The sequence below is a fragment of the Helicoverpa armigera genome, chromosome 31, assembly GCF_030705265.1.
Source record: "Helicoverpa armigera isolate CAAS_96S chromosome 31, ASM3070526v1, whole genome shotgun sequence".
Taxonomy (NCBI): Eukaryota; Metazoa; Arthropoda; class Insecta; order Lepidoptera; family Noctuidae; genus Helicoverpa; species Helicoverpa armigera.
Window position 1 is genome coordinate 4,894,787 of NC_087150.1, and position 24,859 is coordinate 4,919,645.

The window sequence follows — 24,859 nt, forward strand, 5'->3', positions numbered from 1 at the left end:
TTAAATCGGTTCAGTAGTTTTTCAGTTCATCCATTGCAAACAAACAAGCAAAAAAATCAATTATTTCCTCTTAATAAAATACCTACAGATTTTTTTTTTACGACAACATACAAACATACGAAAGAATCGAATTTATCTGTGTACAAGAAAATACGGAAGATGACCAAAAACGCTTACTACTCTGTTTTCATTATAATAAAACCAAAACCTTATTCTTTCTTACATTTAGTCATTTCGCGATTTTAAATACATTTTATCTTTGATTGAATCGTCAACTTTATTTATAAGTTTTAGACTTATTAGTGAGATAAAAAGTGTGAGTAATATGTGTGTGAATAGTTAAACCAGAATCTTTCATGGGGTAAGTACATAGTCATATATTCAACAGAGTACGTTAATGACGGTCTTGCTCGTGATCTCTCTCCGGTGGTGTCGGATTGTCGTCCCATCGCGCTATGAGAGTGAAGGAATAGTGAGTGCACCTGTGTCCAAGCAAATGATCGTGCACTATAATATGTCCTGCAAAGCTGACTGATCCCCATATATGAGAACAGCCACCGTGGCCGATATCACTATATGTATAACTTAGGTTAGAGAAGTTAAACGCATTTTTTTTTTTAATCGACTTTCCAAAAAGGATGATTGTGGTACTTACTTTCTAAATAACAAATTAATTAAGAAAAAGCACCTTTAACAAGAAATTCTTGTTACTAATTGATATTATGTACTTAATAAGTTAAGTTTAATGACCTAATTAATAGCTAATTATCACTGAGTCAGTGGAAAACATTATTTTGTCAATTTGTAATGAATTAGTTACTAATGACAACTTGTTTTTTGCATATTTCTAATCATCTTTACTAATATGATAAGTGGGAACGTAATTCTGTAAGAGTCTATGGCTTTCACGCGAAAACTACTGAACCGATTTGAATGAAATGGCTAACTAGAGAATTCGTACTAGAGAAGTCGTGGTGGCCTAGTGGGCAAAGAACCAATCTCTAGTATGAGGGCGCAGGTTCGATTCCAGGTCAGCCAAGTACCAATGCAACTTTTCTAAGTTTGTATGTACTTTCTCAGTATATCTTAGACACCAATAACTGTGTTTCGGATGGCACTTTAAACTGTGGGTCCCGGCTGTCATTGAACATTCTTGGCAGACGTTACAGGTAGTCAGAAGCCAGTAAGTCTGACACCAGTCTAACCAAAGGGTATAGGGTTGCCCGGGTAACTGGCTTGAGGGGGTCAGATAGGGCAGTCGCTCCTTGTGGCACACTGGTACTCAGCTGCACCCAGTTAGACTGGAAGCCGACCCCAATATAGTTGGGAAAAAGGCTCGGAGGGAGGCTAACTAGAGAATTGCAAAATTATTGAGCACGAACTGTATCATGTATCATGAACAAGAGCAATAATCAGAGCTACCAAGTTTGTTACTACACAGTGGCTAAGTAAAACCACGATAAAAGATCCCTCGTTAAAATTAAATTAAAAATCATTACTCCATTTGTTAATTTTAGAGGTATCTACAGAAATATATAGGCTGTTGAAATAAATTAGGAAAAATATGTATTTATTTACTCAAAAAGTATTAGCCCGTGCCTAGGATTAAGCTAAAAATAAGCGCGGTTGGTCCTTAGATAGGTGACCATCTTGTCATAACGCGTTATTCTGTGTTTCGGAAAGCTCGATAAATTGGTCCCTGCTTTCACTTGAGCATCTTAGACATTCTTTAGTGTGTAGTCAGAAGCCAGTAAGTCTGACAATCAGCGGTATGGGATGCCCAAATTACTGGGTTGTTGATGTCATATAGGCGCCATGTGGCAAACTGGTACTCAGCTGCATGGTATTAGACTGGAAGCCGACCCCAACATAGTTGGGAAAAGGCTAGGTAGATGATGATATTTATGAGTTTATACCTGTTCAGATGACTTATAAGACATTCAAACAACCTGTATATACGAAAAACAATTATATAAAACCGCAAGAATGATAACACTGCTGGCTATAAATTTAGTAATAGCCCTAAAAATTACTATTATAACAACCACTAGTGAAAGGGTAAGTATATTTTTCTTTCAATAAAATCGGTCCTGCTTGTGATCTCTCTCCGGTGGTGTCGGATTGTCGTCGCATCGCGCTATGAGAGTGAAGGAAAAGTGAGTGCACCGCAGTCCAAGCAAATGCTCGTGCACTATAATATGCCCTGCGCAGCTGGCTGATCTCCTTATATGAGAACAGCCGCTTTAGCCAACAATCTGCTTACATTTCTACTATTTCCTTATATATATCCCAATCTACGTCCTATACATCTTTATTATATTTCGTTACAGGTGTCAAGACAATTTTTCAGGAATATCCTAGTCGTACAATTTGGTGAATCAGCTTATGAAGAAACTAAATAATAATCATAAAGCTGAATCACTAAATAGTACTGCTTGGGTTAATCTACACTTCTACATCAACGATACATGTTATTGTAATATAAATGTTGTTTATTTGAAAAAAAAATAATGAAATTGTTTAAAGTTGTACATAATTAGGTATGTAGTTTCTAAAATCATGTTCAAGTAAATAAACTCTTTATCTTTATTAGTAGGCATTTTTGTATATTAAATTGTTTTGTGTATAATTTTGATTTAAATTATGTAGAGTGAGCAAATAAAGTAGCACAAAATGCATATATTTATTGACACCAGATAATACTGTTTAATTTCTAAATTCCTCCTTCGTGACCCCTATCTATTTCCAATCAATAATTTTGGAGTCGCCTCCGTCTTAACCTTATGTCAGTGCGTCTCAAGCGACTGCCTTTCTGTACTCCTCAACCCCGTTTCCTGGGCAACCCGATAAGACTTGGCAAGACTGGTTGGCTACCATTGACAATAAGTTTCGTAAAACTACATAGGTAGTTGTTATATTTTCAACCTCTAACGGACGTTCTCAATATAGATACAATAGAGATAGAATTTTAAGACATTAACCTTATACAAGTAATGTCGTGGTGGCCTAGTGGGTAAAGGACCAACCTCTCAAGTATGAGGGCGCGGGTTCGATCCCAGGTCAGGCAAGTACCAGTGCACCTTTTCTAAGTTTGTATGTACTTTCTAAGTATATCTTAGACACCATTGACTGTGTTTCGGATGGCACGTTAAACTGTAGGTCCCGGCTGTCATTGAACATCCTTGGCAGTCGTTACGGGTAGTCAGAAGCCAGTAAGTCTGACACCAGTCTAACCAAGGGGTATCGGGTTGCCCGGATAACTGGGTTGAGGAGGTCAGATAGGCAGTCGCTTCTTGTAAAGCACTGGTACTCAGCTGCACCCGGTTAGACTGGAAGCCGACCCCAACATGATTGGGAAAAGGCTCGGAGGAGGATGAACCTTATACAAGCAATGTCAAATTCATATCTCTGGATAGCAAAACAAAAGGTAGACAGAATATTGAAAATAACAACTTCGTTTACTAAAGAAATTCAGTTATCTTATTTACACTCCCAAACTCAAAAACAAACATATTTTTGACACCTCAGGTAAAAACAAAAATTATATCAACACAATATTTTTAATAATTAGTAACACAAGCCCCACCAAATACTTAATGATATCCTATTGTTACCTAATTAAGTGCAGGTAAAAATAATTAGTTCAATATCATATAAATACTTAAGCAAAAAGGATAGGAAGTCAGTATTCACTTAGATTTCGTAGTAACAACTACTAAAGTATAAGTTTTCTCACGAAAGCGGGTAACACACACTTGTGTGAGTGAATATACATGCACATAATGTTTGTATGTGTAAGCTCGAAAGCGCTCAGTAGTGGCCGAGTCCCGCACACATACAAAGACATTGTGCATGTATATAAACACACACACGTATGCCTTACCTGCTTTCCTGAGATAATCTCCGTCGTACCACAAAAAATTTTAAACATCTGTTGAACAGTTGTCTAAAAAAATTTAAGATTAAGACGCTGAAAAAGGTCCGTTTTGCAACTGATTTTTTTTAGACAAGTGTTCAACAGATGTTTAAGTTTTTGTAGTAAGGCTGTCTATGTGGTGGTCTACTAGACAGTAGTGGTTGTACAATAGCACGTTTGAGACCGTCAGGTGGGTTTGACATAACTCTGACACTAGAGCGATAGAGACTCAACCTATAGTTTAAGTGTAGTGAAATAAAAGCATTTGTGAATTAAATAAAATCAAAATATAGTGTCTTCGTACAGAATAATAATAGTGGCATCCAGCACGGTGGCTGTTCTGTCTAAGGAGATCAGCGTGCGCAGGACATATTATAGTGCAGGCACATTTGCTTGGACACAGGTGCACTCACTATTCCTTCACTCTCATAGCCTGATGGGACGACAATCCGACACGAATGGAGAGGAGATTTTAAAGGTAAGTGAAGTGTTTATTATGATATATCTCAGTAGAAATGATAAAACTTCGGAGCAGTTATCACTCACTCAGTAGACATTTTAATTAATCCGTCACTGGGTGCAGTGATGATAGTTGCTGAGTTATACAATCATCATCATTATTTATCCCAATTTAATTGTGATCGGTGCAGCATGTTTTCTTCTTCCATACACTTCTAATTGCCATCATCTCACAAGTAACATTCTTTTTAGCCATGTCGACTTTCCCACTTATTGTATCTTCACATTTTTATCATAGATCGCTGAATAATTTTACTAGATATATCCTTTACTGGTAGTCGTCACTCACTCAGTAGACATGTTAATATAATTCTGTCACTGGGTGTACTGATAACTGCTGATAAAGGAAGCTGATCATCACACTATTTGATTTCATTCTTTGGAAGTATTTATACACTGTTATATATTTACCAGTAGTAGTTGTACCTCTCTCAGTAGACATGTTATTATGCTGTCACTGGGTGCGTGATGACTGCTGCCGGATATCTAATACTATCATCATCATTTTTATTCATTTTAATTTTTATGTTTACCAACAAATCATGTTTCTCAGTAGCAGTTGTCACTCACTCAGTAGATATGTTTACAATTCTATCACTGGGAGTGTGATGATTATTGCAGAGATTCATAATCATCATCTTTGCCTTTGTATATAGTATCCGTAAACTAGATTATTTGTTACAAAATGTCTTTTATCAGTAGCTGTCACTCACTCAGTAGACATGTTACCAATTCTGTCACTGGGTGCAGTGATAACTGCTGGTGAATGACTGCTATCATCATACACACCTCACAAATTAATGTCAATTTTAATCATCATTTGTTTCTCAGTAGTAGTTGTCACTCTCTCAGTAGATATGTTTACAATTCTATCACTGGGTGTGTGATGACTGTTGCTGAGTCACCCTATCATCATTATTTACTGATTGCTATTAAATTACATTTAATTAGGGCAAAATTGCAATGTATTGTTAACTAATAATGTAATGTGAAGATTAAAAATAGACTAATTATTGACTGTCAGCTCATTAAGCACAGGTATGTATATCTCATTAGTCATTTTCATATAAATAAGTATTATGTTTTCTATTTTGTGTCAGTATTGATTAGGATTTTGCGTAAGTAAGCAAGACTGTGAAATATCGAAAAAAATTGTGTTTACGTGTTTTTTGCAGATTTTTTCCACAATCATTCAGTATTAGTTGTCATTCACTCAGTAGATATGTTTACAATCTATCACTGGGTGCAGTGATGACTGCTGCTGACTGATAGTGATCATCACACTTCGAGAGAAATCATGCAAGAGTCTTGAAGAACAATATATTTTGTCACTACGATACAGTTGTCACTCACTCAGTAGACATGTTATCAATTCTGTCACTGGGTGCAGTGATGATAGTAACTAAGTGTGATATATCATCATTCGTGTTTTGTGTCATCATGTGTTCTATCAAAGTTAACATTTCAGTAGCAGTTGTCACTCACTCAGTAGACATGTTATAAATCTGTCACTGGGAGTGTGATGACTGTCACTGAATGATCTCATCAACAGTATTGAACATTACTTTTTTATCGCTATTTTTCAATTTATCAGTAGTTGTCACTCTTTCAGTAGACATGTTAACAATTCTGTCACTGGGTGTAGTGATAACTGCTGATAAATGACTTTCATCAACTCTTCTGGAGTTTTAATACCATAACATTCGTGTCTTAGCAGTAGTTGTCACTCACTCAGAAGATATGTTAACGGTACTATCACTGGGAGTGTGATGACTGTTGTTGAGTCACACTATCATTATTATTTACTCATTATAGTTAATTAGTGCAAAATTGCAACTTATTGTTACCTAATTAAATAATGTGAAGATTATTAATAGACTAATTATTGTCAGTCACCTCATTAAGAACAGGTAAGAATATGTCGTTAGTGATTTGTAGTATAAATGTGAATGGTATTGCGAAATATAAATCAGTAGTGACAAGGACTTTGCAAGTGAAAGAACTTTGAAGGTATAATCACAAAGTTAGGAGTGATTCATTTGTGACTGAAAAGACAGTGACAACAAGGGGCCGTTTCTTTTTACCAGCAAAAACACATAGAAAGTAGTGAAGGGCAGGCATTTTTGGGGCTGTCTTGACTTGAACTTCAAAAAGTGCTGACTTTTTTATCTTATAACCTGTACATATTTTATTTTACAGTTTTTTTCTACAAACATTCAGTATTAGTAATCATTCATTCAGTAGATATGTTTACAATCTATCACTGGGTGCAGTGATGACTGCTGCTGACTGACAGTGATCATCACACTTCAGAAGAAAACATCAAGAAGACTTGAAAAGCTATTTTGTCACTACGGTACAGTCGTCACTCGCTCAGTAGACATGTTTCTAATTCTGTCACTGGGTGCAGTGATGATAGTAACTTAGTGTGATATATCATCGTGCCATCCCGCAGTTTAGATTATCTAAAGTACATACATCTTTCATGGGATATTGTGTCAAATGTTATAATAAAATACCAGACAACATTCTGGAATTGAATGACTTGCGGTTTAAAACTCATATAAAAGCCACACTTTGTAAGCAAGCATATTATAAATTAGAAGATTACATTCGAGATAAAAATGCTTGGAAACATGCTGGTCCTGCTCCATAGGACATACTGACAATATCTAATTAATTAACAAATTAAAACTACACCAGCAAATAAAATTGTATTCATCTTCTGATTATTTGTTTGTAACTTTGTACCAAAATATAAACCAATTTGTAAATGTGAACACCATGTAGCATTTTAATTGTCACTTTATCCTCATTTGTCTTTGCGATTCTACATGATCTTCGCATGCTTTTACTGTATGTATCAATACATACAAACTGTAATACTATATTATTTTTAAAAAAGAGTAACCATGGAGTTTCTTGCCCGTTCTTCTCCATAGGAAGCTACTTTTGGAATGGGCAACTAGAATCAAACTTAGTTATAATTTTGACGTTCATAAGTGCTTGTAAAGGCCTAAATGAAATAAATGATTTGACTTTGACTTTGACTTTGACTTTGACATCATTATTTATTTCTATCAAAGTTAACATTTCAGTAGTAGTCGTCATTCACTCAGTAGACATGTTTATCAATTCTGTCACTGGGAGTGTGATGATTGTTGCTGAATGATTTTATCAACAGTCCTGAACATCATTTTTGATTTCCAATTTTCATTTATCAGTAGCTGCCACTTATTCAGTAGCCATGTTATCAATTCTGCTCATGATACTTCACAAGAAAACATTCTTGAAGAATAGTGTATTTTCTCACTACGGTACAGTTATCACTCACTCAGTAGACATGTTTGTAATTCTGTCACTGGGTGCAGTGATGATAGTAACTATGTGTGATATACCATCATTCGTTTTTTATCGTTGTGTTTTCATCGAGTCATCATTCTTTTTTCAATATTAATAGCTGTCACTCAATCAGTAGACATGTTAACAATTCTGTCACTGGGTGCAGTGATAACTGCTGATGAACGACTATCATCATCATATTTACCTTACAAATTAATGTCAATCTTCATCATCATAAGTTTCTCAGTAGCAGTTGTCACTCACTCAGTAGATATGTTTACAATTCTATCACTGGGACTGTGATGATTATTGCAGAAATTCATAATCAGCATCTTAACTGTATACCTCTAGATAATCTAACAAAAAATGTCTTTCCTCAGTAGTAGTGATCACTCACTCAGTTGACATGTTGTCAATTCTGTCACTGGGTGTAGTGATGACTGCTGATGACAGACTATAATCAAAGTCAAAGTCAAATCATTTATTTCATTTAGGCCTTTATAAGCACTTATAACTAAGTTTCATTCTAGTTGCCAGTAGCTTCCTATGAAGAAGAACATCATCTCAACAATCATCTCTACTGGTGTTTTAAAACTATTTAATTCGTGTCTTAGCAGTAGTTGTCACTCACTCAGTAGATATGTTAACAATTTTATCACTGGGAGTGTGATAATTGTTACTGAGTCACACTCTCATCATCATTTACTCATTATGCTTAATTAGTGCAAAATTGCAACTTATTGTTACCTAATTATGTAATGTGAAGATTAAAAATAGACTAATTGTTGTCAGTTACCTCATTAAGAACAGGTAAGAATATGTCGTTAGTGATTTGTAGTATAAATGTGAATGGTATTGAAAAATATAAATCAGTAGTGACAAGGATTTCGCAAGTGCAAGATGTGTCAAGGTATCAAGATACAGTTGAGAGTGATACATTTGTGAATAATAAAACAGTGATAACGTACAAGGAGCCATTTCTTTTTTAAGGATGTGAAGGGAGGGCGTTTTTGGGTCTGCCTTTTTTAATATTGACCTTTAAAAAGTGCTGATATTCAGCCAAATTTTGTATGTAACTTGTATTTTATTTTACAGGTTTATCTACAAACATTCAGTATTAGTTGTCATTCACTCAGTAGATATGTTTACAATCTATCACTGGGTGCAGTGATGACTGCTGCTGACTGACAGTGATCATCACACTTCAGAAGAAAATATCAAGGAGTCTTGAAAAGCTATTTTGGCACTACGTTACAGTTGTCACTCACTCAGTAGACATGTTTGTAATTCTGTCACTGGGAGCGTGATGATTGTTGCTGAGTGAATCTATCAACATTCTGTTTTAAAATTACTTATGTTCAAATAAATATTTTGTCAATTACCAGTAGCTGTCACTCACTCTGTAGACATGTCATCATTCTGTCACTGGGTGTTGTGATAACTGCTGCTGACTGACTGTGATCATCATACTTTAGAAGAAAACATTCTTAAAGAACTGTGTATTTTGTCACTACGGTACAGTCGTTACTCGCTCAGTAGACATGTTAACATTCTGTCACTGGGAGTGTAATTATAGTAACTGAGTGTGATATATCAACATTCGTGTTTTGTGTCATTATGTCTTCTATCAAAATTATCATTTATCAGTAGCAGTTATCACTCACTCAGTAGACATGTTTGTAATTCTGTCACTGGGAGTGTGATGATTGTTGCTGAGTGAATCTAATCACCATATTTTCATCACACTACGAGGAAAAAAATCTGTCTCTCAATATTGTTGACTCTAAATTACTTATAGCCGTTGTCTCTCATCATTGTCTCTTCATCTTTCAGACAGCTTTCTAACTTGTTCAACATCATCATAACAAGTCTTTCAATGGCATTGATCACTGACTCAGTAGACATGATAGTGATTGTCACTGGTTGTAGTGATAACTGCTGCTGACTGGCACTGATCATCACACCGAGGAAGAAATAACCATGAAATCGTGAAGAATGATATATCACTATAGGATAGTCGTCATTTCCTCAGTAGACATGATTATAATTCTGTCACTGGGAGTATGATGACTGTTTACGAGTGATTTTACCAACATTTTGTTCTTTAAATAACGGATATTATACTTATCAGTTATCGGTAGTTTCATTAACCCAGTAGACATATCCAAAATTCTGTCACTGGGTTTAATGATAACTGCTGATGAGAAAATGTCATCATCGCAACTAGTTTTATATTAAAAAAAACACCACATTTGTTTTTACCCTACTGCGCGCCGCAAAGGAAGATAATGTGTTAATTTGTCATCTATGTATGTATTTTACATCAATATTTTGCTGTTTCCTTATTGTATTTCATATTTATTTACATACTTATATACTCAGTATAAGTTGTCACTCACTCAGTAGACATGTTATCAATCTGTCACTGGGAGCGTGATGACTATTACTGAATATTGATCTATCATCACATTTTACTGTCATTTTATCCGTAACTAGCAGTCTCACCCTCGTCCCAGGATAACTTTCGCATGGATCCCGATAAAAACAAGCCCACAGGCCTTGGGTTTTCTAACACTGAAATGAATTTTCAAATTGGACCAGTAGTTCCCTGAGACCTTATTGACACCATTAGACCAGTTGACCTGAGATAAGCGCGTTCAAGCAAACATACAAACACTTCAGCTTTATAATATTAGTATTTATTTCTCTTTTAGTAGCAGTCGTCACTCACTCAGTAGACATGTTATCAATTCTGTCACTGGGTGTTGTGATAACTGCTACTGAATGATCTTGATCATCAATACTTGAAGAAAGTACTCTCATATATTATTTTGTCACTAAGGGATAGTTGTCACTCACTCTGTAGACATGTCATCATTCTGTCACTGGGTGTGTGATGATTGTTCCTGAGAGATACAACCGTCTTTTTTATCATTTGTTTGTGAGATAACGTCATATAGACTAGTATGGAAGTAGAAGTCAAGCGGCAACAACCATATAAAATTGTGTGTATTTTTGTGTTTATCATATCATCAGTAGTGATCACTCACTCAGTAGACATGTTATCAATTCTGTCACTGGGTATAGTGATAACTACTGATGAATTGAAACGTCAACAGTATCATTCACAAATATGTATTTCCCATTTCAAGTGTAAATAGTAAATATTGTTTATTGCGATTAACATTTAATACCATAATTAGTAACAATGCAATTGGCATACGCTAATTACTTTTTGTCATCTCATTAGGGCTTTGTCATCTAATTAGGAACAGGTTAATGTCATTAGTGAAATTAATATATAAATAGCTATGGTGTTTTGATATTTAAATCAGTACTTATAAGGACAGTAAGAGTGCAAGTAACATGAAGTTAAGAGTTATACATGAAGCTTCTCGTTTGTGCATTTAAAAATGTAAAATGGTAAGTTTCATCATTTCAAAAGATCATCAATTAATAACCTATTTATTTATTTAGCATTAGTGATCACTCACTCAGTAGACATGTTATCTATTTGTCACTGGGTGTAGTGATAACTGCTGCTGATTGAATAAAATCATCAGTAGGCCTGTTAACAGCAGCAATAATCATGAGAGAGACGGTTCATATAATCTCTCAGTAATAGTCGTCACTCACTCAGTAGACATGTCATCATACTGTCACTGGGAGTGTGATGACTGTTACCGTGAGATCATCATCATCCTCCTGCCCTTATGTCAAATTTGTTTTTTTTTTGTGGTAGGCGCAACATGTTTTTTTCTTCCATACTCTGGCATATTACCGTGAGATTTTATCAACAATAAACCTACTTATTTCGGCTGAAATCTACATTAATTCAATCATCAGTAGCTATCACTCACTCAGTAGACATGTTAACAGTCTGTCACTGGGTGCAGTGATTTCTACTGATGAACGAAATTGTCATCATCGTTATCTTTACATTTGTATTATGTGTTTTATTATGTAATTATGTATGATGACAATCTGTATTAGTTGTCACTCACTCAGTAGATATGTTTTTAAATCTATCACTGGGTGTGTGATGATCGTTACTGACTGTCATTAACAGCAATATTCGACCATTTATTTATTCGTCAAGCTTTACCTTATTTTTCATTTATGAGTAGTTGTCACTCACTCAGTAGACATGTCATCAATTCTGTCACTGGGTTTAGTAATAACTGCTGATGAATGGAACTAATCATCGCAATTTCGTAATAACTATATTTTGCACCGTTTCAGGTACTTGTAGCTCAGTTAAAGTTTTCACTTACTCAGTAGATATGTTTATAATTCTATCACTGGGAATGTGAAAGCCACTGCAGAGCTACTTTATCTTCATTTCTGAGTTCCTGCATCTTCATACCGCATCTATCAGTAGCTATTACTCACTCAGTAGACATGTTGATAGTCTGTCACTGGGTGTAGTGATTTCTACTGCTGAGTGACTATTCATCACACTTGGTTGATATAATGTTACAGCCTTTTATCGTCCCACTGCTGGGCTGCGGCCTCCTCTCACACGGAGAAGGATTGAGCATTAATCACCACGCTTGCTCAATGCGGGTTGCTGATTTCAGACTAAATAGTCCAGGTGTCCTCAAGATGTATAACATTATAAAAAGTTTGAAGAAGGATACATATCACTATGGGATAGTTTTCACTCACTCAGTAGACATGATTATAATACTGTCACTGGGAGTGTGATGACTGTTTCTGAGTGATTTTACAGATTACTTTAATTAAATGTTTGAAAAATTACGTAATTTCGGATTCATATATCAGGAAGATGTCCAGGATAGAGCGAAGTAGAAGAAGAAGATACGGAAAGCGGACCCCGTCACAAGAAGGAATAAACGCTAAGAAGAAGATGTATGTCATTCACTGGTAGTGATCACTCACTCAGTAGACATGTAAACAGTCTGTCACTGGGTGCAGTGATTTCTACTGATGATTGAAACTATCATCATCATCAACATCTTGACATATTATAGCAGTGCCAGTTTTTGTATATTATATGACAATCTGTATTAGTTTTCACTTACTCAGTAGATATGTTTATAATTCTATCACTGGGAATGTGAAAGCCACTGCAGAACTACTCTCATCTTCATTTATTTGACAGTTTCTGAGTTCCAGCACCTTCATATCGCGTCTATCAGTAGCAGTGATCACTCACTCAGTAGACATGTTAACAGTCTGTCACTGGGTGTAGTGATAACTGCTAGTGAATGACACTTATCAACATGTATTGCCGATTTTATTTATCTTAATAGCATAGAAGTTCATTATCATCATCATCTCAGCCGGCGGACGTCCACTGCTGAACATAGGCCTCCCCCTTAGATCTCCACAGATACCTGTTGGAAGCGACCTGCATCCAGCGTCGACGGCGACCGACATAAGGTCGTCTGTCTGCATAGAAGTTAGTCAGGTATATATTAATTTCTGACATAATTGATTTCAGGTATATCTTAACACTTACAGGATAGTTGTCACTCTCTCAGTAGACATGTTTATCATTCTGTCACTGGGATTGTGATGATTGTTGCTGAGTGACAGTAACATCACAACTATTGACCCAAGATACAGGCATAGCCTAAAGTTATAATATTTCACCCTAATATAAGTATTTAGTAGGCATTATGTCAATTTTGTAACAAGTGGACTACATACATTATATCTATTTCTTGAAAAAAAAAACTGGTACTATTTTGCACTTTCATTTTAATATTTTGTATTAGTTGTGTATTACTCAGATAACACTTACATATGTGTGATTTTATAACAGTGCGACTGTTATCATAGTTACAGATTCCAGTCCAGGGGAGCTGCAAGGACATATTACATATATGGATTAACATTCAAGTTCAAATAGCACTCACTAAACCGATCATTAGTAATCACTCACTCAGTAGTCATGTCATAAATTCTGTCACTGGGTGCAGTGATGACTGCTGAGTGAACTGAAGTGTTTATCATCATCATAACATCATAAGCCAAAACAGCCATTTATTTTTTCTGCGTCAACAGTATTTTATCACAATGAGACAGTGATCACTCACTCAGTAGACACGTCTATATTTCTGTCACTGGGTGTTGTGATAACTGCCGCCATCTGATACTAATCATCACTATTGCAAATGCAGCTATCATCATCATCACATTGACAAGCCCGCTTGTTATGTCTATCAGTAGAAATCATCTCTGTCTCAGTAGACATGTTTATAATTCTGTCACTGGGTGTGTGATGATTTTTGTTGAGTGATATGATCTTCAAAATATCTGTTTTTCATTATCATTGTATCATTTTGATATGATTTCAATACCGTATGTATTTATTTTTATGTTCTTTCCTCATACCACATACATTCAGATTGTCAGTCACTTATAGCTACCACTTACTCTACGTATAGTGTTAACCGCTGAGAAGTGTCGATCATCATCATTATATCATTATTCTACAAAATGACAGCATTCTATCACCATGAGACAGTGATCACTAACTCAGTAGACATGTTAATAATTCTGTCACTGGGTTTTGTGATAACTGCCGCGATGTGATTATGATCATCACACTATTACAAATGCAGCTATCATCATTGTCAAGTTTTTCATATCTCTCTTCCCGCTTGTTATGTCTATCAGTAGAAATCATCTCCGTCTCAGTAGACATTATGATAATTCACTAATTCAACACTGGGTGTGTGATGATTTTTGTTGAGTGATGATATGATCCTCAAAATATCTATTTTTCATTATCACTGTATCATTTTGATATGTATTTTTCATACCACATACATGCACATCGACAGTCACTGACAGCAGCTTTCACTCACTCAGTAGACATGTCGTCAATTCTGTCACTGGGTGCAGTGATAACTGCTGATTTGTGTCTATTATCATTATAACATGATCCTGCATTTCTTTTTCCCTCTGTAGAAGTCAACAGTATTCTATCACCATGAGACAGTGATCACTAACTCAGTAGACATGTCATTATTTCTGTCACTGGGTTTTGTGATAACTGCCGCTTAGTGATACTATCATCATTACCGCAGCTGCTATCAAAGTCAAGATTAAGAACACATCTGTCCTTTCTCTTAGTGAGAATCATCATTCACTCAGAAGACATGTGAAAATTCTGTCACTGGGTGCGTGATGATTATTGCTGAGTGAAATTGTCATCTAAGCATCACATGTTTATCTGTCAAACCGGATTTATTGTATTTACGTGTAAATAAGATATACTGTTCTTTTGTCATACAATATGTTTTTTTCATACATTTCAGAATACATAAACACTAATAGACAGTCACTATGGGTAGCTATCACGCACTCAGTTGACATGTTTATAATTCTGTCACTGGGTGTTGTGATAACTACCGCTCAGTGATCCTTAAACATCGCGGTTCACAAAATATCCATTATTACTTACTCAAGTTTTTGTGTTCATAATCCTCATAACCATTAATTACAATAATTTTCTCCTTATAGTATTCACATAATAAGGACATCAGCAATAAAGGACTATTTTATCACCTCATTAGTAATAAGTAAGTCTAATAATTAGAGAACATATCTCTACCAATGAATAAATGGTTCTTGTAACTCAATAATTCTATCAGTAAATTTTTGTGACACTTACGAATATTATAATATTTTAAATATAAGTTCACTATTCAGTAGCAGTTGTCACTCACTCAGTAGACATGTCATCATTCTGTCACTGGGTGCAGTGATGATAGTTACCGAGTGTGATATATCATCATATCATCAGTCTTTGTGTTATTCTATCACGTCTATCATATTCAGTAGTAGTTGTCACTCACTCAGTAGACATGTCATCATGCAGTCACTGGGTGCAGTGATGATAGTTACTGAGTGTGATATATCATCATTTTGTATTCCCATCATAATTATGTCCGCAGCAATTTGATAATGAGTGTGTTGATTTTATCATTTATAGCAAATTCAATATACGAGTATAATTTTGAGGTCGTAGAGAAGAATGTTAATATTTTAGTTACCAATTTTAACGCCTTGTCAACGATCAAATTGGAAATTGTTTTAAGGAGGCACAGGTAATATCAGATTTTTTTTTTAGTTTCTTTCGCATGGAGTGTACCTATAACTTTTGAGGTCGGTTAAAATCAAATAAATAAATAACCCTTTGTAACGTCGCTTTTGATTGTTACATCTCCGCACACCTGCGTGGACCATGGGAGTGCTACTAACGAGTATATTATGACAAAAGACCTCGTTGTTCCGAGGCGCCATTAATTTTGGCACGTCCTATACATACATAGATGTAAGCTTACCTTGTTGGTCAAACATTCTTGGAAGTCCTTCTTCATGACGGAGACGGACACTCGGTCCTGCGGCCGTTTCGGACCGCTCACAGATGTCACTACGGTCGACAGGTCTAGTTCTACCACCTGGAATTTAAAGTTGGGATGTTATTTCACTTGCAGTATAGTAGTACTTTTTCCTAGCAATAACACATAGGAAATAGTGAAGGGTGAGCGTTTTTGGGGCTGTCTCATGTAATCCTGACGTTGGAAAGGTGATGTTTTTGAGTCTATTTTGAATAAATGATTTTTTTTTTATTTTATTTGAGTAATACTTTTATTTTACTTAGGGCTGATTTTTCAATCATCAGTTAACTTCTATCTGAGGAATAAATATGGCGGTTTGACATATTTTCCATACAAAAGCTGTCAAAACGTGAAATATATTCCACAGATAAAAGTTATCTGGCGATTGAAAAATCAGCCCTTATAGTTTAAGCAACTAATATAACAGCAGTACATATACTGACTCTTTCTCGCGGTTTCAATTGCGTCCCGTGGAAAATAATTTCTGCACCCAAATAAATGACTTTTCACACAAATACTTAACGAATGAACTGCTTAAAATAATGTTTCAATTAATTAAGAAATTGTTATTATTGTATTTACATGAATTTTTCCTTATCTGAATTTTTTGCTTTGTTGCTTTGTCACACTTTAAATTCCAGGTTTCCACAAGATGTTTTCCTTCACCTTTCTTCATGGTAAAAGCAAGTTTTAATATCATATTTACCTCAGAGAACACAGGATCCTGTTCAGGGTTCGTGTAATCACGGAACTGCTTGGTGGCACGAAGGTAGGCTTCAATGATGGCAATCTTGTCATCTGAACGGTCTGTGGGAAGAATGGTGTTGTTTGAGAATAGAGGTAAATGAATTATTATCACCTCTTGCATGGTGACGTAAGTGTGATAATAGTGATAGAGAACCGTGATGATAAAGTCTCTTACCGTCTTACCAATAAAAACTTTTAAACGTCATGACTTGTCTAAAAAAATGACAGATTATGATATGACTTTGACATATGGTTCATTTTGCAGCCACAATGTTTTTAGACAAGTGTAAAACAGATGTTTAAGTTTTTGTAGTACTCAATACTCAATACTTTAATGCATACCATAATGTTTACAGTTGTTGTTCTATAGGTAATTTATGTTACAATGAGGGTTTTCGATACTTTTTCTGCCGCCAGGCGGCGCTTCGTATGCGTCAGGTCCAAACAGCTGTCAAATAGTATGGAATTGTAGGGTCCGAACTTATTGTTTATTGAAATTCTGTTATATTGGAAGTGTTATTGATTTTATTATGGACTACGGTCAGAATAAGGTTTCCGAACTAAAAATTGAGCTAAGAGAGAGGGTGCAAAAGTCACTGGTACTAAGGAAAAACTTGTTGAAAAATTTGTTAACACAATATGATTTAGTTTTTTTTATTTACTCAACCTCAATAGTAAAACAATAATGCAGTGCTTTAATTATAAAATAAAAAAAAAACACTAAAATCGTTCACTATTCATAGTAAAGATAAGCACTTTGACAGTTACCTGGACCTGACGACTCGGTGCTGCCACCTCGTGGACGCCATTTTAGAAAACCCTCATTATGGACCCTGTCGGGCACAGCACATACAAATGTAGGAGAGAGGAGGAAGCGCACTGACTGTTGTTTAATATGTTTTATTTAATGTAATATTATTATTAGGTAAGTAGTTAGTAATTTGGAGCTTTATTTTTTTATAATTATAGTAGTAAGGCCAATAGTGTTTAATTGTGATGCAGGGTATGACGATGTTGTCTGATATTTATGAATCGTAATACTGTATGATGTAGCGTGATAGTGGATGTGATGAAGATTAACGCCGGAAAGTGATGAAGTGTAATCACAACTCCCTGGTCTGTTTTACATAAATGGCGATAGTGATGAAGTGTGATGGTGGGAGTGATGGAGTATGACAGTGGGTACGATGATGAAGTGTGATAGCGCGTGTAATTAAGTGTGATGGCGGGTGTCATGAGGGGTGGTGGTGGGTGTGATAGTGGGTCTGATGAAGTGTTTTGGTGGGTGTGATGAAGTGTGATAATGGGTGCGTCGAAAAAAAAATGATGATGCTGAAAAAGTGTGATAGTTGATGATGAAGTATGATGATCATCACTCACTAGTCTGCCTGAGGTACTGCAGCGAGCGCTCGTCGACGGGGAAGTGCGCGACCGTGGCACCGAACTCGGGACACATGTTGGCTATGGTGGCTCGGTCGGCAATGCACTAGTCTTCACTGTCATGTAGTGTGATGATGTATCATGGTACTGATGAAGTGTGATGATGGGTGTGATGAAGTATGATAGTGGGTGTGATGATGAAGTGTGATATTGGGTGTGATACTAGGTGTGATAAAGGATGTGATATAGTATCATATAGGGTGTGATATAGTGTGATGCTGGGTGTGATGAAGTGTCATAGCGGGTGTGATGAAATCTGATAGTGGGGTGTGATGAAGTGTGATGGTGGGTATGATGAAGTGTGATGGTAAAGTATGATAGTTGGTGATGATCATCACTCACTAGTCTGCCTCAGATACTGCAGGGACCGCTCGTCGACGGGGAAGTGCGCGACCGTGGCACCGAACTCGGGACACATGTTGGCGATGGTCGCTCGGTCGGCGATGCTCAGCGCTGAGACGCCGGGACCGAAGAATTCTACGAATTTACCCACCACGCCTAGGGAGCGGAGATGCTGTGGAGAAATTTTAGAATAGTTTTAGTATGAGATTAGCGTGATTTTTGACGGGTTTTAAGAGTTTTGAAGGAAATTTGATGTAGAAATGAACCGCGGTAAATGTTTGTTATTCTTTGTGGGCTAGTCAGCGCAAACTGCTGACTTCAAAAGAAAGAATATCATAGCATAGGCCCTAAATTTAGGGAAAATATATTAATTTAGTCTTTTTACTGATTTGAAATAAAATAAGTTTCCTCTTTTATGCAGTCAAGGTCGCTGTCAAAATATTTACACAACGCTGCGACAACGACTTACGACAAAATAACAATAATTTTTTTTTCACAACACTGGCTATAGAAGTCGTTGGCGCTCAAATCTGTACCTGTAACCTTAAGCTACCGACTTCAAAAAAGCAAACCAACAGTGTCAGTAGAAGTCGCGAGCGGGTTGAGCTCTTTCACCAGTTTGTAGTCGACGACTTTCAGTAGCAAAGTCAACGACTTTCAGTAGTAAAGTCAACGACTTCAAAACACTAACCTTAGTTATAGTGAGGACAGTGTCAGTGGAAGTCGCTAGCGGGTTCAGCTCTCCCACCAGCTTGTAGCCGACGACTTTCGGTAGCAAAGTCAACGACTTTCGGTAGCAAAGTCAGCGACTTCAAATAGCAAACTAACCTTAGTTATAGTGAGGACGGTATCAGTGGAAGTCGCTAGCGGGTTCAGCTCTCCCACTAACTTGTAGCCAACGACTTTCGGTAGTAACATGCTGATCGCTTGACCTAACATCACGGCTTCCGCTTCGATTCCTGGGGAAAAAACATATAAGAGATGTAAATGGGGTATCTACCACTCAAAATCGAATTCGCTTATATTCAAAACCTAACCTAACCTAACTCAACAAATTTCGTACCGTTTGAATCTTCCTTAGACCTCAACAAACATTTTAAAACCAAAATAAGCTAAATCGGTCCATTCTCGAGTTTAAGTAAGAGTTACGGACAGCAATTCATTTTATATCTGTATAAGATTTCAAATATTAAATGAGACTATTCATATCATGATAAAAAAGCTTTCAAAAAGTCGTCATTATACAATTTCAATTATGTAAAAAAGGATTATATAACAATGTATAATCATAAAAATAGAGTAAAACAAAGTCACATCTTCTGTCCCTATGTCCCTTTGTACGCTTAAGTCTTCAAAACTACGCAACCGATTTTCATGAGGATTTTTTTAATAGAGAGTGATTGAAGCGGAAAGTTTATATGTATACTAACATACATTAAATAGTGGAGAGTTACTGTTATCCCGCGCGAAGCCGGGGCGGGTCGCTAGTAATGTATAAACTGACCTCCATTCCCCCTTCCGACTACCGAGCCCATTAATCATGTAGTATTAAGTATAATAATGTCTAAACCAACCTCCAACCCCCCAACCGACGACGCCAAGCCCGTTTATCATGGTAGTATGACTGTCTGTTCCGACAACTGAATCAGGGTGTAGCAGACCCGAGCTGAAGACTACGCGAGCTAGGTATTCCAAGTTTACCTGGGGAGAAATATATTTACATTAGAATATACTTATTCAATGTATATAAGTACCAATCATACTTGGCGTTTTTGCTGCATCAAAATCAAAAGAATAAATATTCCAGGCATGCGAGTTCAAACAATAATGTATACAAGTACCAATCATGCTTGGTTTCTTTGCTGCATCAAAACTAAAAGAAAAAGACTAGTTTGTGGTCAAGTAATAGCCGTACAGGTCGATAGATCATAAGAATCAACTTGTTAAGACAATTTTCTCGGAGTTTCGGATGGCAAGTTAAATTGGAGGGGCCTTTTTTTTTGTTTCAGCTGAGGAAAATGCCTGACGCATACACCGCCGCGGGGAGACAGTGAGGTTATGAGGGGCTTGCACCCACTAAAAACCTCAGCGTTTGTGCCGTCTTCTGCCTTTTAGAGAGGGGCCACGAGGACCAAAGACGACAAGACGACTTTCGTGACCTTTCGGCAGTGGCTGGTCGCCTCCGTCTACTGGCGATCCATCTCAGCAGCAGCTCGTGCAATGCAGGTAGCAGGAGTTCCCCGGTCTGCTACCCACTGGCTGCTGCTAGGGCGGCATCTGGCCGGCGTAACGCGTCCGACGCCTGCCCACCCTCCGGCAAATTGGAGGGGCCTGGCTGTTAAGGGTTGTCAGAAACCAGTTAGTCTGAAAACCAGTCTTACCAAGGGGTATTGTGTTGCCAAGATGTGATGAGGTTGTCAGATCGACAATGACTCTAACACATTGGTATTCAGCTGCATTTGATAAAACTGAAAGCCGACACCTATATAGTTGGGAAAAGGCTAGGAAGATGATGTAAAGGCTAGGCAGATGATGTTTCAAGACACTTGTAGTAGGGAAAGAAACTGGAACCGCTCCTTGTTCCTCTCAACTCCTGACATGATGAACAGGCTACGCAGATGCTTGTACCGACCTGGTGCACAATACCAGAGCCGGGCGGCACAATGAGCATGTTGTCGAACGCCTGCGCCCCCCACTTGAGGAACTGGAACCGCTCCTTGTTCCTCTCGAACTCCAGCTCTTGGTTCTTGTTGAGGGCATCTGGGCTGTGAATGGAAAAAATATATTTTTTAGTTGACAGCGGTCTAAATTGCTTCCAGAGGGTAGCTTCTGTACTCGAATGAAAAGGATCTACATGTTATTCTGACGTGTATAAGCTTCATACATTATTGTAGTTTTATTAAAATCCATTCAGTAGCGTGAAAAAACACGTTTTTATGGTGAAAAACGTAGTGGTGTATGGGTGGGGAAAAAAACAACTTTGTCTGTATGTACTTCGGAGGGCACATTAAACTGTAGGCCCCGGCTGTCATTAAACACCCTCGGCAGTTGTTACGGGTAGTTAGAAGCCAGTAAGTCTAACAACCTATCTTAGCAAGGGGGATTGGGTAACTGGATTGAATAGGTCAGACAGGCAGTCGCTCCTCGTGGCACACTGGTATTCAGCTGCATCCCGTTAGACTGGAAGCCAACCCCAACATAGTTGAGAAAAGGCTCGGAAGATGATGAGGGCTAGAAGTCGGTGGCAAAATAAACATAACTGCATCCACTAGACACCGACTTCTAGAAGTTTCTTAACACGCTTATATTAGCTTCACTTGTAACTATGTATGTAAGAAAATCTTGGAATCTTAATTTGACCCACTTCCCGATCTTCGATTAGGATGAAATTTTGCACACGCTTTGAGTTCCGATGACAATACATTTCTTGAGCTTCATAAAAACTTACCTCCTAGCAAAATCCACTTGCACCGAGTGATCAATGACTAAATCAGCTGGGCATATAGGGTTGATCTTCTGAGGGTCTCCTCCCAGTTCCTTTACAGCATCACGCATGGCCGCGAAGTCTACGACCGCTGGTACTCCTGTCAGATCCTGGGGAGAAGGTAGATATATAGATATGATGATGATGTCCTCTTAGCCGATTATCGGCTGCGGCGGCTGTTCTTATGTAAGGAGATTAGCCAGCTACGTTTGTGGGTTTTCGAAATTTTCGCCAAGTAGCCTGGAGCCTGGAAGTTGATGATTGATTCACCTGTGCATCGGAGAGCACGCAAATGTCGGTCCTGCGACTGATCTGTCTCCGGTGGTGTCGGATTGTCGTCGCATCGCGCTATGAGAATGAAGGAATAGTGAGTGCACCTGTGTCCAAGCAAATGTGCGTGCACTATTATATGTCCTGCGCAGCTGGCTGATCTCCTTATATGAGAACAGCTGCCGTGGCTGATAATCGGCTAGGAGGACATCATCATCATCAATGTTTTGTGCACTAAACATTCCTAGACACAAAAATGTGATAAGTATCGTTTAACATGACATTATTATTCCCAACTCACCTGCAGAATAACCCTGGCCGGCTTAAAGGCGATTTCGACAGCATCCTCAGACGCCTGCTTAGTCTCCCACTCCAGAACGTTGTTCACATCCTTCTCCAGCACTTGGAAGTTGTCGCAATTCCTCACGCATGACTCCAGGAGTACGCGAATGGAGTAGGGCAGGCGATCTGGTGGCGAAGATGAGGTTATGACGTTTTAGATGTCAATCCTCCTTGCGCCCAACCTGCACCGAGCGGGCTGACAAGAAGAAGTCCCGACGTGCAGAGGGATGACAGATCTTTAGAATTATCATGATTACCAAATTATCTTCAATATTGTATTTCCAATGATTTAGTTTTGATATCGTTAAATCACTTATAAAAGTAATGTTTGTAAGCAACAAAACTTGCACGGTTGTATGTCTATGAATTGTGTGTTTTTAGTATTTATGTACCACTTTCAATCTGATTTTTAAGATTAGAAGTAGGACTTAGGTTGATCTGACTTTTAAGATCAGAAGTGGGACTCCGAGAGAAGAAATGGGAGAAGGCTCAGCACTTGGAAGTTGTCGCAATTCCTGATGCATGACTCGAGGAGTACTCTAATGGAGTAGGTAGGTTTAAAAGATAAAGTATAGAGAAATCTGTTATTTTCGCGAAAACAGAAAAAAATACAGAAAAGGCAAAGTAACTCAAGCACGTACGTCTTATTAGTTATCTGTGGTCCATAGATAATTATTTTACATTAAAAAAAAATAAAAATAATGTGAGAATTGTTTGAATTAAGCTAAGCTACTGTAAATTCATGCCTACCTAATATATATATTTTTTAATTGATATATTTTTTAAACAATTGATATCATTGTTTCGCATGGAGTGACCTCTGTGACCGCCATAAAAATTTTACCATAATAAAATGATAACCTTTGAGTATTACGCAGTTTAAACTACCCGTAACGAATGTCAAATACCTCTGCTAAGATTTTTTCACTACCTTCCTCGCCTGCCCTAACTAACTGTATAACCTCCACGTTCCATGGGAATTCCTCACCGTACCCGGGCAAAATATAGCCTTTGTTACTCGGGGATAGTCTAGCTTAACAGTGAAAGAATTTTTCAAATAGAACCACTAATTCCTAAGTTCTCCTCGTTCGACCATACTGTTTAGCTTTGCACTAACTTTTAATGTTGTTTCACTCGCTTTCCGAGATAACTACCTACTTATAACCGGATAAAAAGTAGAATTAATCTTTCCTCTATAAATAGGCTATCTGACACTGTAAGATTTTTTCAAATCTGCCCACTATTTCTTAAGATAAGCGCGTTTATACATACTCTTCAGCTTTACAATATTAGTACAGGTAGATATTACTCGGGACGCGAAAATAATCTAGCATCCCAACAGTGAAAGTATATTTCAATTCAGACCACTATATTCTAAGATTCATCATTGGCCACCATCATCATTATATCCTAAGATAAGCATACTCAAACAAACTCTTCAGCTTTACAATATTACTATAGGATACCCGAGCCTATTTTTCAATCAACATACAAACCATTCCCGAACTATTTGTAAAATGACCTTGATACATACATACATGTATATTTAATAGTCTACTTTCGGGTCCACGTTATAGGGGTCAAAAGGTCAATAGTAAGTAATTTAAATTCCTCATTGTTATTGAGTCTAGTATAGTAATTTTGTTATTGTAGCACCAAATATCTATAGTTAGTTGATCAGGCTAATATAAAGTCTTCAATTTGAAGAAGAAACTCAGTCATCTGTCTAGCGTTTTCCCAACTATGTTGGGGTCGGCTTCCAGTCTAACCGGATGTAGCTAAGCACCAGTGTGCCACAAGGAGCGACTGCATATCTAACCTCCTCAATGCAGTTACCCGGACAACCCGATACAGCTCGTTAACACTGGTTGTCAGACTTACTGGCCTCTGACTACCCGTAACGACTGCCAAAGATGTTCAAATGTCGTTCAGGACCTCTCGTGTCTTCCGAAACAAGGAGGAACTCGTCATGACAAGATGGTCACGCCAAGCGTTGCTTAACCTTATGATCGATCGACCCTTGCAGCTTTTACGTAGCCACGAGCCCCGGATAGATTACGAACATCAGAATGAAAACCT

The 24,859-nt window shown here is 37.3% G+C and overlaps 1 protein-coding gene across 1 annotated transcript in view; it reads right to left on the minus strand.

The window, feature by feature from the left end:
- LOC110381358 (cytoplasmic aconitate hydratase) overlaps nucleotides 1-24,859 on the minus strand; it is a 52,259-nt gene that overhangs the window by 21,558 nt on the left and 5,842 nt on the right. Inside the window, exons 3-10 of the mRNA XM_064043419.1 lie at nucleotides 22,740-22,906; nucleotides 22,133-22,278; nucleotides 21,317-21,449; nucleotides 20,259-20,385; nucleotides 19,513-19,643; nucleotides 18,685-18,856; nucleotides 16,862-16,962; nucleotides 16,099-16,215 (exon numbers count right to left, since the gene is read on the minus strand). Coding sequence (XP_063899489.1) covers nucleotides 16,099-16,215; nucleotides 16,862-16,962; nucleotides 18,685-18,856; nucleotides 19,513-19,643; nucleotides 20,259-20,385; nucleotides 21,317-21,449; nucleotides 22,133-22,278; nucleotides 22,740-22,906 — 1,094 coding nt within the window. The remainder of the gene's footprint in view (nucleotides 1-16,098; nucleotides 16,216-16,861; nucleotides 16,963-18,684; nucleotides 18,857-19,512; nucleotides 19,644-20,258; nucleotides 20,386-21,316; nucleotides 21,450-22,132; nucleotides 22,279-22,739; nucleotides 22,907-24,859) is intronic.